At 54.0% G+C, this 13,067-nt stretch overlaps 2 protein-coding genes across 4 annotated transcripts; one reads left to right on the forward strand and one right to left on the reverse strand.

Annotated features, from left to right (window-relative positions):
* The first annotated feature begins 86 nt into the window (after positions 1 to 86).
* Positions 87 to 7,495, forward strand: MCM7 (minichromosome maintenance complex component 7). 3 transcript variants are annotated; one of them, XM_055562667.1, is made up of 15 exons: positions 87 to 242; positions 1,434 to 1,513; positions 2,053 to 2,217; positions 2,388 to 2,512; positions 2,587 to 2,767; positions 3,072 to 3,209; positions 3,501 to 3,650; positions 3,821 to 3,935; positions 4,025 to 4,156; positions 4,354 to 4,437; positions 4,680 to 5,073; positions 5,323 to 5,406; positions 5,985 to 6,153; positions 6,868 to 6,977; positions 7,119 to 7,495. In XM_055562667.1, exons 1-15 carry the CDS (start codon positions 212 to 214, stop codon positions 7,318 to 7,320), a joined length of 2,160 nt encoding a protein of 719 aa, XP_055418642.1. In that variant the 5' UTR covers positions 87 to 211; the 3' UTR covers positions 7,321 to 7,495. The 3 variants fall into 3 exon arrangements, with proteins under 3 accessions (XP_055418642.1, XP_055418643.1, XP_055418644.1); XM_055562668.1 differs by lacking the exon at positions 87 to 242 and adding an exon at positions 738 to 794; XM_055562669.1 differs by lacking the exon at positions 87 to 242 and adding an exon at positions 1,130 to 1,148.
* Positions 7,496 to 7,784: 289 nt separating this feature from the next.
* On the reverse strand, positions 7,785 to 10,625 carry COPS6 (COP9 signalosome subunit 6). The gene is made up of 10 exons (XM_055562678.1): positions 10,471 to 10,625; positions 10,131 to 10,256; positions 9,602 to 9,733; positions 9,184 to 9,272; positions 9,022 to 9,084; positions 8,683 to 8,730; positions 8,492 to 8,606; positions 8,315 to 8,407; positions 8,120 to 8,220; positions 7,785 to 8,036 (listed from the first exon to the last, which is right to left on the reverse strand). The coding sequence occupies exons 1-10, from the start codon at positions 10,535 to 10,537 to the stop codon at positions 7,896 to 7,898; spliced, it is 975 nt and encodes a 324-aa protein (XP_055418653.1). The 5' UTR covers positions 10,538 to 10,625; the 3' UTR covers positions 7,785 to 7,895.
* Between the last annotated feature and the right edge of the window lie 2,442 nt (positions 10,626 to 13,067).

Below are 13,067 nucleotides of genomic sequence, written 5' to 3' on the forward strand. Positions count from 1 at the left end.
ATTGGCCGAGGCTGGGGCCCGCGGCAAGAGGGAGGGACGAAGGGCAATCCTCTCCGATTGGCCCGCAAGCGGCGCCGCTGGTCACGTGGGGGGCGACGTTTCGCGCCAATTTCGGTTGGTCGGCCGCAGTCCGCCGCGCGGACGTTTTTTTGCTGTACGGGGAGTGAGAGCTCAGAGCCCGCCAATTGCTGCCGTACGGTCCTCGGCAGCAATGGCACTTAAGGACTACGTGCTCGAGAAAGGTGAGGGTCTGCGAGTGTAGGAGGGGCGTTCTGCGCGGGAAGCTTCCTGGGCGACACCTGTTGGTGTGGGCTGGAGTCCCGGGCTCTCGGCGCACGAGGCCGGAGGCAGGGTAGGGAGGTGGCGGAGTAGAGGCGCACGGTGCCTGGGGTGCACGGGCCGCCGAGGCCGGGGGAGAGCTAGTGATCGTGTCCAGGAAAAGAGTGAGAGTCGGGGGGGGCGGGGCGGGGGGCGCTGCGGACACCCGAGCTAGAAGCTCCAGAGGGAAGGGTCGCGTCTAGGAGAGAGCAGGCCCTCAGGGGCTTATCTAACCAGCAATCCCCCAGTCCCGCTTTTCTCCGCGCGCTTAGGCACTCCCAGCGACCCCCGACGCGCCGAAGCCCGGGGTGGGGTGGGGCGGGCGGTCCCGGGCCGCTGCGCGCGGGGATTGGGCCGCATTAGGTCCACCTCCTAGCGGAAGTGGAGGCGGGCGGAAGTTGCGCGACGCTACTGGAGGGAGTGTCGTGTGTAAACAGTGTCCTTCCGCGCCGTGGCCTCGGAGAGAGCGACCGAAGGTGGGGGCGTGCCTGGAATTGGAGGAGTTTCTGCGGTGGCCGAGGGATAAAGTGGTGGGGTGGGGCAGGGTGGCCCTCGACCAGGCGGCCAATCGCCGGACGGGCTCCCGCCTCGGGCGGAGGAATCCCGGGCTGTGAGGCGGCGGCATCTGGGCCCATGTGCTTCTTTGTTTACTAAGAGCGGAAGCAGTGGCGGGAGAGGGGGTGGGGCGGAGGACGGGCCTGGTGGCGGAGATCCCCGGGAGAGCAACAATTTAAGGGACCGAAAGAAAGAGGGAATAAAGCACGTAGAAGGAAAGCTGAGAACCGTGAGACTTGAGTGTGTTGCCGGGTGTGGAAGGCCCTTAGAAAAGGGTACTGAGATTTCTAATTAAGGCAGAGAGGAATTCCCCTGGGGGGGAGCGTATTGGGTAATACTCTAAACTGCTAGGGGTCACTTATTCTTCCTTAGGTCAAAACAGACTTGCAAAAAGGAGTTTTGCTCTGTTGGGGAGAATTATGTACGCCTATTTAAATGTTCATTTAATTTGTTGAGAGATTTAACTTTAAGTAAAAGTAAGTTTTTTAGATCTCTATGAAGGGTTTGCAGTAAGGTATATGAAGAAAAGTCCGTCCTTACGGCTTTATTCTTCCTTACAGACAAAGTGAAGAAGTTCCTACAAGAGTTCTACCAGGATGACGAATCTGGCAAGAAGCAGTTCAAGTATGGGAACCAGTTGGTGAGTCTAAGGTTAGGTAGAGGGAAGGGGTGGTGACTTGAACTATAAGGCCTGGCTTATTTTAGCAGGTATGTTTTTCTGAAAGTGGTGAGTTTAGCACCATACCTGATAACTTGTGTATCACTCAGTGTATGCTGCGTCTGTGCTCAGTCTAATTCTTTGTGACCCTGTGACTATAGCCTACCAGGCTCTTCTGTCCAGGGAATTTTCCAGGCAAGAATATTGGAGCAGGTTGCCGTATCCTTCCCCAGGGACTCTTCCCGACCCAGGGATTAAACCCATATCTCTTGTGTCTCCTGCACTGGCGGGCGAATTCTTTGCCACTGTGCCACCTGGGAGAAAGCGATGTGAGACTCAACAGCACTCAGTTTCAGCTCCCTCAATCCCTGAAAACACCTTAATTATTGCAAATGTAGTGATACACAGCTTTCTCCCTTGTGGAGCCTGGATCCTGTGTGCTGAGCTGGTAGTGACCAATTTTTGCTTGTGAACACTAGTAAGATAAACTTGGCTCCGTTGCTTTCTCTTCCCCACACCAGGTTCAACTGGCTCATCGGGAGCAAGTGGCCATGTACGTAGACCTAGACGACATTGCTGAGGATGACCCTGAGCTGGTGGACTCAATTTGTGAGAACACCAAGCGCTATGCCAGGCTCTTTGCTGATGCTGTTCAAGAGCTGCTGCCTCAATACAAGGAGAGGGAGGTGAGAAAAATGCAGGGCACACAACTTAGGTTTGTGTCGAAAATCTTCCTGGGTACTGATGCTGTCCGAGCTGACCCAAAGGGGTCAGTGGTTTCTGCCTGGCACTCTTACGTTCTTTCCTTTTACCATCCTGCCGCTCACTTTTCTTGTTTTCCTTTCTTTTCGTTTAGGTAGTAAATAAAGACGTCCTGGATGTTTACATTGAGCACCGGATAATGATGGAGCAGCGGAGCCGCGACCCAGGGGCAGCCCGAAGCCCTCAAAACCAGTACCCTCCTGAGCTCATGCGCAGATTGTGAGTGGCCACGGTGGGGATAGGCGCGGGGTTCAGATCCCCAGACCCTTGCGAATGACCACTTTCTCCCTTAGTGAGCTGTATTTTCAAGGCCCCAGCAGTAACAAGCCTCGTGTGATCCGGGAAGTACGGGCTGACTCTGTGGGGAAACTAGTAACAGTGCGTGGAATTGTCACTCGCGTCTCTGAGGTCAAACCAAGAATGGTGGTGGCCACTTACACCTGCGACCAGTGCGGGGCAGAAACCTACCAGCCGGTATGTACGGAGCAGAGGACGGGAGCATGCTTAATTCTGCAAAAATAAATTTTGTCTACTGATGTTTATCTGGTGTTTTTTCTGTTTACTGTAAAACACGCCTGTGTGGTCATTTTCGGTTTCTTTCTACTATGGCGTGGTCTTTCCATCCAGTCTGTTCTCTTTGTGTCTGTCAACGTGTACCTAGCACGGCTTAAGACATTCTCAAAAGTTTCATCATCTCTGCCGAAGGAGGGACGTGATTCCAGGGACTGAGGTGCTCCTTTCCTTATGACTTCCTTTGGTGCTTCCTTTTTCACTCTAGATCCAGTCTCCTACTTTCATGCCTCTGATCATGTGCCCGAGCCAGGAGTGCCAGACCAACCGCTCAGGAGGCCGACTGTACCTCCAGACTCGTGGCTCCAAATTTATCAAATTCCAGGAGATGAAGATGCAGGAACATGTGAGTTTGGGATATGAGGTCCAGGGCCCAGGGAAGTTTGAGGTTGGGAGTTCACTCAACTCCGGTAGTCACTCGTGAAGTAGAGGGAAGAAAGTAGAACAGAGAGGAGCTGAGGCAGAGAAGTTGCAGAGAGTAGGAGGCAGGCTTCTCTGGAACTTTCTGACTGAGCTGGGATGTGGTAAAGGAGAGCTCAGCTTCCCTCTGTCGGTTTGTGTGGGGCCAGGGAGTGGCCGAGTGGTGTGCGCAGAAGGGGAGGTTAGTCCTCCGGCCTCAAGTGCCCTTCTCCCCCAGAGCGACCAAGTGCCCGTGGGAAACATCCCTCGCAGCATCACGGTGCTGGTGGAAGGAGAGAACACAAGGATTGCCCAGCCTGGGGACCACGTCAGCGTTACCGGCATCTTCCTGCCAATCCTGCGCACTGGGTTCCGACAGATGGTCCAGGTGAGAAAGGAAGTTTATCCTCTCCCTTTTACCAGCCCCATAGAAAGAAGTTTCAATAACAGAACACCAGGCAGAACAGAACTAAAGGGTTTGTCAGGAACTCCAGAGGGCATCGTGTTGGGTGGGCAAGTAGAGAACTTCATTCATGCCCTGGCGTTTTCCTGCCCAAGGGTTTACTCTCGGAAACTTATCTGGAAGCTCATCGGATTGTGAAGATGAGTAAGAGTGAGGAGGATGAGTCTGGGGCCGGAGAGCTGACCAGGGAGGAGCTGAGGCAAATCGCAGGTGAGGGGTCGGCGGGAAGATAAATGCAAATTTATCCCAAGCACTTCTTTCCCCTGGAAAAACACTCTTGAGTCTTTGCTTTCCCACAGAGGAGGATTTCTATGAGAAGCTGGCAGCCTCCATCGCCCCAGAGATATATGGGCACGAAGACGTGAAGAAGGCGCTGCTGCTCCTGCTGGTGGGAGGGGTAGACCAGTCTCCTCGAGGCATGAAAATCAGGGGTGAGTGGAGGCATCGGGGAAGAAAGGATGCCGGACTAGGGTCACATCGGTCACAGAATAAAAGCCAGCATCTCGATTTCATGGGCACAGGGTGGGATTAGAAACAGGGCAGGCAGACCTCAATAGTCTTTTTCTCTGTGTGCAGACAACCTGCATCGAGGGAACAGTCACTCAGGGGCTTCCTTCCCTTCCTCCAGGCAACATCAACATCTGCCTGATGGGGGACCCTGGTGTGGCCAAGTCTCAGCTCCTGTCTTACATTGACCGCCTGGCCCCCCGCAGTGAGTATCGGATCTTGGGAGAGGCAAACTTAGGAGGACCAGCAGGCTTCCGCTGTGGGAGGGCCAGGGGGTGGAGATGGGTGTTGGTGTCATCGCCCCCAGACCTGCCGCTGCCTCGGGACGGCCCGGCTGGATCAGTAGAGCAGTTCAGCACAGGCCTCGCCTCATGGCCCCGTTCCCTCTGCCCTGCTGTCGTCCTAAACAGGCCTGTGCATGTCTGTCTTCCTGACCCTTCTGTGCAGGCCAGTACACGACAGGCCGTGGCTCCTCCGGGGTGGGCCTCACGGCAGCTGTGCTGAGAGACTCTGTGAGTGGCGAGCTGACCTTGGAGGGCGGGGCCCTGGTGCTGGCCGACCAGGGAGTGTGCTGCATTGACGAGTTTGACAAGATGGCGGAGGCTGACCGCACGGCCATCCACGAGGTCATGGAGCAGCAAACCATCTCCATTGCCAAGGCGGGCATTCTCACAACGCTCAACGCCCGCTGCTCCATCCTGGCTGCCGCCAACCCTGCCTATGGACGCTACAACCCTCGCCGCAGCCTGGAACAAAATATACAGCTTCCTGCGGCATTGCTTTCCCGATTTGACCTCCTCTGGCTGATCCAGGACCGGCCCGACCGAGACAATGACCTGAGGTGACTGCAGCTCTGCACTCGGGGAGACGCCCCCTGTAGCCTTCTCTGTGCAGGGAGGAGAAACTGGGAAATCGTTATTGTCGTCTTAGGGAAACACCAGAGCCTTCCCCTGAAACAGCAGGGGTTGCTCCACAGTTCTCAGAGGGGGTCAGGGTTGAAGTGCCGACAATCCTTGACTGACCAGGCTGTGGGGTGGAGCGCTGAGGGGGCACCAAGATACAGCGCTCCTGTTGCCTCCCCTCCTCCCAGGTTGGCCCAGCACATCACCTACGTGCACCAGCACAGCCGGCAGCCCCCTGCCCAGTTTGAGCCTTTGGACATGAAACTGATGAGGTAGGAGAGCCGGACAGGGCTGGTACACTCCCCCGGGCGTCTTGGCCTCTGTGTGCTTCTCTTGAAAAGCGTTCACCCCTCCTCCTCCTGGCATCCTGGGTCTGAGAACAGTGAGTCTTGGTTCCCCCGGGCTGGCCATAGGAGACCATGGTGGAGAACCTGCCTTCACACACCTCCAGCCGAAGTGTCAGGGTTACTAACTCAGGTACAGATATTGGCAAAGCTGGCTTTTGCTGAGTGGGTGCCTGACAGCACTGCTCTGTCCAAGGAGTCGGTCCAGGGACTCCCAGGGATTCCTAATGTTGTTTTTCCCTTTTAGCTGTTCTCACGAATTAACAGAACCATTTCTTAAGACAGGTGGATTTGTCTCAATCGTGCAAAGGCCATTTTCGTTTAAAAAAAAAGTTGGGGATAACTTGAAATGTTGATGGATTTTCCAAATGTAGCATACTTAAGCCTAATCATCCACCAATTGCTGTTTCCTACTTTAGAGCACCCTCCCCTCGTTTCTTTACTCCCAGTTTTCCAACTCTTAATGCAGAACAAATACGCTCTCCAGCTCTTCTGCTTTCCCACAGGCGGTACATAGCTATGTGCAGGGAGAAGCAGCCCGCGGTGCCAGAGTCTCTGGCCGACTACATCACAGCAGCGTACGTGGAGATGAGGCGCGAGGCTTGGGCCAGTAAGGACGCCACCTACACTTCGGCCCGGACTCTGTTGGCTATCCTGCGACTGTCCACCGCTCTGGTGAGTGCCAGTCTGTGTGCTGGAGGATGGTCCGCTTGGGCTCTGCTGGCAGCCTGCGCGCGCTGCCGCCTCCCCCTGCTCTGGCCCTGCCGGGGCTAAAGTGCTGACAGTGCAGATAGTGGTCCTGTGTGCTACCGCACTGTGGGCACTTGCTGCTCCCGCACGGCACGCCCAGCGTCCCAGGAGAGGCTTCTCCGTTTCTCAGATCTTGCTGAGGGGCGGGTGGGGTAACCTCGCGCCGGTGTCGGGAAGCTTCACTTCTGTCCTCACGCCTTGGACCATCGTCCTGGGGGCTCCAAAGTGCTGTTCGTGCAGGTAGTGTGATCACCTGACCTACTGCTGAGCCAGCACTTCCCGAGCCCCAGGGACACTACCCCTGCCAGTCGCCTTCTCGGCTGAGCGCCCCAAGCTCCATCTCGTGGAATTCAGAAGGGACTGGTCTGCCTCACAGGACAGCTGCACACCGGGACTGGCCAGTGTTGAGAGGCGGAGACTTGGGCAATTGCTGGACGCTGCCCCGGGCATTGCACTTGTCTCGGTCTGACAGTGCCGGCCCCACACTGCGGATGCCTGGTGGGCGGGGAGGGGGCCGCTACTCCTTTGTGAGTAGCAACACTCAGGTGCCCAGCCTTAAAGCTGGAGCAGGGTGGGGGGCCTCCCTGACTTTGTTCCACCCCCTCCTTCTGTGCCCATCTCTCCCTACCTTCCCCTTAGGCACGTCTACGAATGGTGGACACCGTGGAGAAGGAAGATGTGAATGAAGCCATACGGCTGATGGAGATGTCCAAGGACTCCCTGCTGGGTGACAAGGGGCAGACAGCTAGGTGAGTGGCTTAGCAGAGGGTGGCAGGGGGCACCTTGACTGTCTTGAGCAGGAAACTCATCCTGCAGCTTCTGCACCCCTGGGTCTGTGGTGTTGGCCTCAAAGTTCTAACCCTGACCACACACTACGCTTGTCCATCCAGGACCCAGAGACCAGCAGATGTGATATTTGCCACCGTCCGTGAGTTGGTCTCAGAGGGCCAAAGTGTCCGGTTTTCCGAGGCGGAGCAGCGCTGCATCTCCCGTGGCTTCACACCTGCTCAGTTCCAGGCGGCCCTGGATGAGTATGAGGAGCTCAACGTCTGGCAGGTCAACACTGCCCGGACACGGATCACTTTTGTGTGAGTCCAGTTGCCTGGACCCTGGATCTGCTTTGCATATTGCCCTACTCCGCTTCCTTTGATGGTTTGCCAATGCTCTTGAGGGAAAAGGAAGGTCCCCTTTTTTGCCCAAGCTGCACTTGTTTTACTTATTCTTTTTTCCTAATAAAGCGTGTGTCCATTTGCTGCTTCTGTTAAAACAGGATTTTGAGTTTTCTGGATTCTTGTCTTTTCCCTTTATGCTTACCTTATTCCAGCCATTCAGTAAATCTGAGGGGACTTCCTGCTCTGCCTGCAAGGCACCGATACCAGACTGCACTGGTCTCCTCTCCCACCCTCCTCCAGTTAGTCTCAAAGTGTGGACACCAGTACTTCTGCCTCCTGAGCTTCAGGCAGGTATTTCATCTTCATGAGCGCTAGATGCTGCAGTAACAAACCCCTCTCCCTCAGCCATCCACGGTGCCCACAGGAGAGAACAGAGCCACTAGAGGGGGTGCTGGGGGGCTGCTCCCCTTTTATTAGTGACAGGTTTCTCTCAAGGGAGTGTAGCACCCCTCCCCTTGACAGCTGTCTGACCCCTGTACGTCAAGTACCCTCTTGTCAGAAAAAGAGCCCCCGCATCCGCCTGCCGATGCCTTGTCGGTCATAGAGGACATTGAACTTGTTCACAAACTGGTTCATGGTGTTGCACGTCTTGGTGATGGTGCCAAGGTAGGCCATGAGCCCCACATCGTTGCATTGCTGTGAAGGGACAGAAGCCAGTCATATCCTGCATGCAGAAGAGCACGGGAGCCCCACTTCCCCATCCTGGGCCTTGCACTCACATCGTAGAAGTCGGTCTTGAACTTGTCTGTGCTGAGCACTGGGAGGCAGTGACACAGAGCGTAGGCCTCCCGCAGGATCTCGTGGTTAAAGGGGACCTCTCCTGAAGGCGCAAGAAGTGGCATCAATGTGGATGCTGTCACTTCCCCAGAAGGGAGGGAAAGTGCTTCAGGAACCAGGGAGATAACCTGTCCTACCTGCCTCAGAGGCCTTGACGTACTCCAAGATGAGCTTGACGCGGCTGTGCAGCATCTTGATGGCGCTGTGCTGTGCGATGAGGTGTTCAGCCACTGGGGGGTGGTCAGGCCGAGGTTGAGAAGGTGTGTGGCCACGCCTCCCCCCACTTCCAGGGAAGCCCCTGCAGCCACCCTTACCAGTGGAGTTCTCGCCACTGCCTGTTGCTGTCATTCGGGCCACATGGTCCACCCCAATGCGTTCCGCCTCCTCTGTGGCCAGAGTGTAGGTCAGCTCAGCAAACAGCATGGTGGCCTATGGGGCACAGAAAGTCAAAAGCAGGAAACCCCAGGGGCAGGCTGCGTGGGTTGAAGGGTAGGGCATTACCTACCTCTCCATTGATTATATCTATGACGGACTCAAAAACGCTGACAGGAAGCTGTGAAGAAGAGAGAACAGCTCTTACTAAACATCAGACGCCTGAACCTATACTAAGCACTGAAACTGGACTTGGCCCTTCACATTACGTTTCCTCAGCTAATCTTCCCAGGACCTGCTGAAGGGGAACTCATTCCCATTTTTACATGTGGGGAAAATGCAGTTTAAAGGTTAAATGACTAAAGTCTCACAGATGGTAAACCGCAAAAAGGAGATTCAACAGAGATGTCATACAGTAAAAGCAGGGGCAGAGCGACAGGCAGGACAAAGTGGGCACAGGGTCACTACTCACATCCGTGTGCTTGGTCATAGGGTTCAACTTAAGAAACAAAGGGCTCTCGATTATCTCGCACACCTGGAAGAAGGGAGAATGCACACGCGTGTCAGGGCCCATCTTCCTTCCCCTCATTCCTCTCGTCTCCACCCCAATATGTACCTGTGTGAACATGTATACCTGCTTATGGACGTGAATGTCGGAGGGGTCAGGCGGCCCTCCTGTGGTATACCAACCCAGAAACTCCAGCTCCTTGAATACCTGTTTAACTGGAGAGAAAGGGGCCAGAACACACAGTATATCTTTAAATCATCCTTCTTTAATTTGAAACTCCTGGTGTGTTTTTACCAGCTTCTCCCCTTCCCATCCTGGCTCCACGTAGAACAACTAATCTCTTGTGTCTTTTCTCACTCCTTGCTCTCTTTGCAGGGAATAACCCATATGTTTTCTTTTTCTAAGGTCTCTTCAGCTACTCTCTCTTCATTATTCCTCTACTCTGGTCCTATTTCTCTGTTTATTTTTTCCCCAACCCTCTCCATCTTCCCCATTCTTTTTCCCCAACTCCCACTCTTCTCCCCCACGTCTCTTCCCCTCTCACACTGCTCCTCCTTGGTGTAATAATATTCCTTGTCAATGATAATCTTCTCTTCCACGGTGTGGGACAGCAGTTCGAAGGAGTTCATCACCTCAATATTTCGGCCCTCCTGCTTCCCGATCAGAGCCCCAATCACTGGAGTAGAAAAGGACACATAAGAGGTGAGGGTGAGGAATCCTCCAGGACTTTCCTGGTGGCTCAGATGGTAAAGAGACCTGGGTTCAATCCCTGGGTAAGGAAGATTCCCCTGGAGAAGGGAATGGCAACCCACTCCAGCATTCTTGCCTGGAGAATTCCAAGGACAGAGGAGCCTGGCGGGCTACAGTCCATGGAGTCACAAAGAGTCGGGCAAGACTGAGCGACTAACACTAAAGGAATCCTCAAACTTCTCTAATAGTAGCCTGAGGGTCTGAGGTCACGTGAACCAAGTACTAGAGAAATGATTTGCGGAGGAGGAATTGGCTTCAGCAAAGGAAGGAGAAAGGACCACTATTTGGGGGGAGGAGGCTGGAGAATGACGCCGAACACTCACCCTGCATAGGCCGCCCCTCCTGCGAGCGCATGCGAATCCAATGGTCTGAGATGTTGAGAATGACGAGGGGATGAAGAGCGACTGAAACGCTGCCAGTCACTCCGGAGGCCATCACGCTGGGGACGACTAAGGAGGGGGAAGAGAGAGTGAGAGTCCAGGCCCCACGTTCCTCCCGGGAGCCGGGAACGGGAGACGGCAGAGTCGGGCCATCCATCCCTCCCGCAAGTTAACCCAGGGAGCTCGCTGCCGACTCGCTATCCCGACTGCTCCCGGGACTCTAGGAAGGCCTCGACAGGCCCGCCAAGAAGTCTCCAGAAGCCGCCCCCGCACGGCCCGTTACCTGCAGCATCCACCTCCATCCCGCTGCTCCCTCCAGTCCCGTTCGCCGCGGCCGCCGTCGCCGCCATTTCCCCCGCGCCCGCCAGAGTCGGCCCCGCCCCCCTTCCCTCCCGGCTTCCGTAGGCAGCGGCGCATGCGCGTTGTCGCCGAGGCGTGCGCCTGCCCGGACCCTGGGCCACGCCGGGCCGTTCCTACTTGGCCTTACCGGGGAAGGCTCGGGCGGGCCCGGGGCCGGGAGATCCGGCAGGTGTTTGTAACCCCTTTTCGCCTGCAACTGACCGTGAACAAATTACCTAACCCCACCCTGATCGTCCTCGTCAGTAAAACTGGGATAAGGCCGCCTAGTTCCTGCGGCTGTTCCAGAATGAATGAAACGTCATTTTGCTGCGCTCAGAATAAAACCCAAATCCCTAATCACGGCCTGCAGGGCCCTGCAAGATTCGGGCCCTGCCGACCAGCTGGGCATGGCCTCTACTTCGCTGCTCCTTGGTTCCCGTGCTTCAGCCCCATGCCCTCACGTCTGTTCCTTTCACATGCCTCACTCAGGCCCACCTAAGGCCCCCTGCGACCTTCATCACTGTAACACCGGTGACCAAATCCGTACCTGACACAGGGGCACCTAAATGATATTTGAATGAATGCTTTGCAGTGGAGCCTGGTCTTGAGAGACTCTGTCTATACGGCATATCTTTCCTCTTTCTGTTAACACCCCCAGCGTTTTCTAACCTCTCCCAACTTCCCTCTACCTTCCATCAGTCTTACCAAATTTAACTTTGGCAAACCTGGCCAACTCCAGCCCTCTCCCCACCCCTGCACCCAAGCATGTTGGGTGCACTGCCTTTACCCCATCTCCCATCTCATTGCCCCTACAACCTAGCTGGCTCTTTCAGTGTGTGTCAGCACTGCACCCGAAGTGTGACCTCACACAGAGCAGGTGTGGATTCGCTTCAGTTGTGTCCGACTCTTTGTGACCCCATGGATTATAGCCAACCAGGCTTCTCTGTCCATGGGATTTCCTAGGCAAGAATACTGGAGTGGGTTGCCATTTCCTTCTCCAAGCCATCTTCCCGACCCAGGGATTGAACCTGGGTCTTCTGCATTGCAGGCAGATTCTTTACCATCTGAAGCACAAGTGAAGCCCAGAGACCAGGTGGAGACCTCTAGGTGCCCAGAACCAGCAGATCCCAGGAGATGTTTTGTGATGATAAGGGTGACTTCTGTGAATTAAGCAATCCCTCCTAAAGCACTCCTAACCACTGTTTTTAGTTTTATAGTTATCTGAACAATGTTTTGAAAGCATTTGAAACAACAAAAAGACAGGAATTCTGTAAAGATTGAAATAGCAATACAAACTAGCAAATTTAACAGCAGAATAACTGTTTTTCCCCCCCAGCCTTCAGTCCAGCTAAGAAGCCTTATACTCCAGAGCAACTGCCTACTATTTAAAAGAGGTATATATTTCTGACCTCATTTTTCCTAAGAGTCAATCAATCGTGTCCAACTCTTTGAGAGCCCATGGACTGTAGCCTGCCAGGCTCGGCTCCTCTGTTCATGTAATTCTTTAGGCAAGAATACTGGAGAGGATTGCCATTTCTTTCTCCAAGGGATATTCCCAACCCAGGGATCGAACCTGGGTCTCCCGCATTGCAGGCAGATTTTTTACCATCTGAGCCACAAGGAAAGCCCAGAGAACAGGTAGAGACCTGTATCTTGACCCTGTGGAGCCTACTGGTGCCCAGAACCAGCAGATTCCAGGAGATTTTTTGTGATAAGGGTGACTTCTGTGAATTAAGCAATCACTCCTAAATGGAGCCTGGATGAAGAGAAGTTAAAAGGCTAGCAGCCCTCAGAGGAAGGGACCTGAGAAATCCTACAGGGAGAGAGGTCTTCTGGCCAAAGGGAAGATAAGAAAGAGTCTCTCTCATTCTGATCCCCAGTGAGTGACAAATCTCCCAGTCAAGTGAGAGGGTTATGGAAGAACTTCACTTCTCTACACATGCCTCATTTAGGAAAAATGACGTCAGAAATATGTATCTCTTTTAAATAGTAGGCAGCTACTCAGGAGTATAAGCCTTCTCGGATGGACTGAAGGCTGAAAAAAAAAAGATTATACTGATGTTAAAGTTGCTAGTTTGCATTGCTATTTCAATCTTTACAGAATTCCTGTCTTTTTGTTGTTTCAAATGCTTTTGAAACATTGTTCAGATAACTAGAAAACTAAAAACAGTGGTTATTGTGAAACTTAAAGATGACTTTGAAATTGAATCAGTTGCTTATACATGCTTTGGAAAAGTGTATGCTAAAGAAGTAGGGTGAGGAGCAGGGCCTCCGCTTGTGATCCAGTGGTTGTGTCTCTGAACTCCCAATGCAGGGGGCCTGGGTTTGATCCCTGGTCAGGGAACTAGATCCTGCATGCCACAACTAAGACCCACAGCAGCAAAATAAACAAAAAGAGGCAAGCAGCCTCCCCAAGAGAGCGGCTTATCACAAGCTTGCCTTTTTTTTTTTTTTTAAAGGGCCTCCCTGATGGTCCAGTGGTTAAGAATCTGCCTTGCAGTGCAAGGGACATTGGTTCTGTCCCTGATCCAGGAAGACCTC

The sequence above is a fragment of the Bubalus kerabau genome, chromosome 23 (assembly GCF_029407905.1).
Source record: "Bubalus kerabau isolate K-KA32 ecotype Philippines breed swamp buffalo chromosome 23, PCC_UOA_SB_1v2, whole genome shotgun sequence".
Taxonomy (NCBI): domain Eukaryota; kingdom Metazoa; phylum Chordata; class Mammalia; order Artiodactyla; family Bovidae; genus Bubalus; species Bubalus kerabau.

What these genes read in the sequence shown, in the direction of transcription:
- MCM7 (XM_055562667.1), top strand. Translation starts at nt 212, where the DNA reads ATGGCACTTAAGGACTACGTGCTCGAGAAAG. An exon ending in GGACTACGTGCTCGAGAAAG is followed by an intron (nt 243 to 1,433) that starts GTGAGGGTCTGC and finishes TCTTCCTTACAG; the next exon opens with ACAAAGTGAAGAAGTTCCTA. An exon ending in TCAAGTATGGGAACCAGTTG is followed by an intron (nt 1,514 to 2,052) that starts GTGAGTCTAAGG and finishes TCCCCACACCAG; the next exon opens with GTTCAACTGGCTCATCGGGA.
- COPS6 (XM_055562678.1), bottom strand. Translation starts at nt 10,537, where the DNA reads ATGGCGGCGACGGCGGCCGCGGCGAACGGGACTGGAGGGAGCAGCGGG. An exon ending in TTACACCAAGGAGGAGCAGT is followed by an intron (nt 9,273 to 9,601) that starts GTGAGAGGGGAA and finishes CTTTCTCTCCAG; the next exon opens with TTAAACAGGTATTCAAGGAG. An exon ending in CTATGACCAAGCACACGGAT is followed by an intron (nt 8,731 to 9,021) that starts GTGAGTAGTGAC and finishes TCTTCTTCACAG; the next exon opens with CTTCCTGTCAGCGTTTTTGA.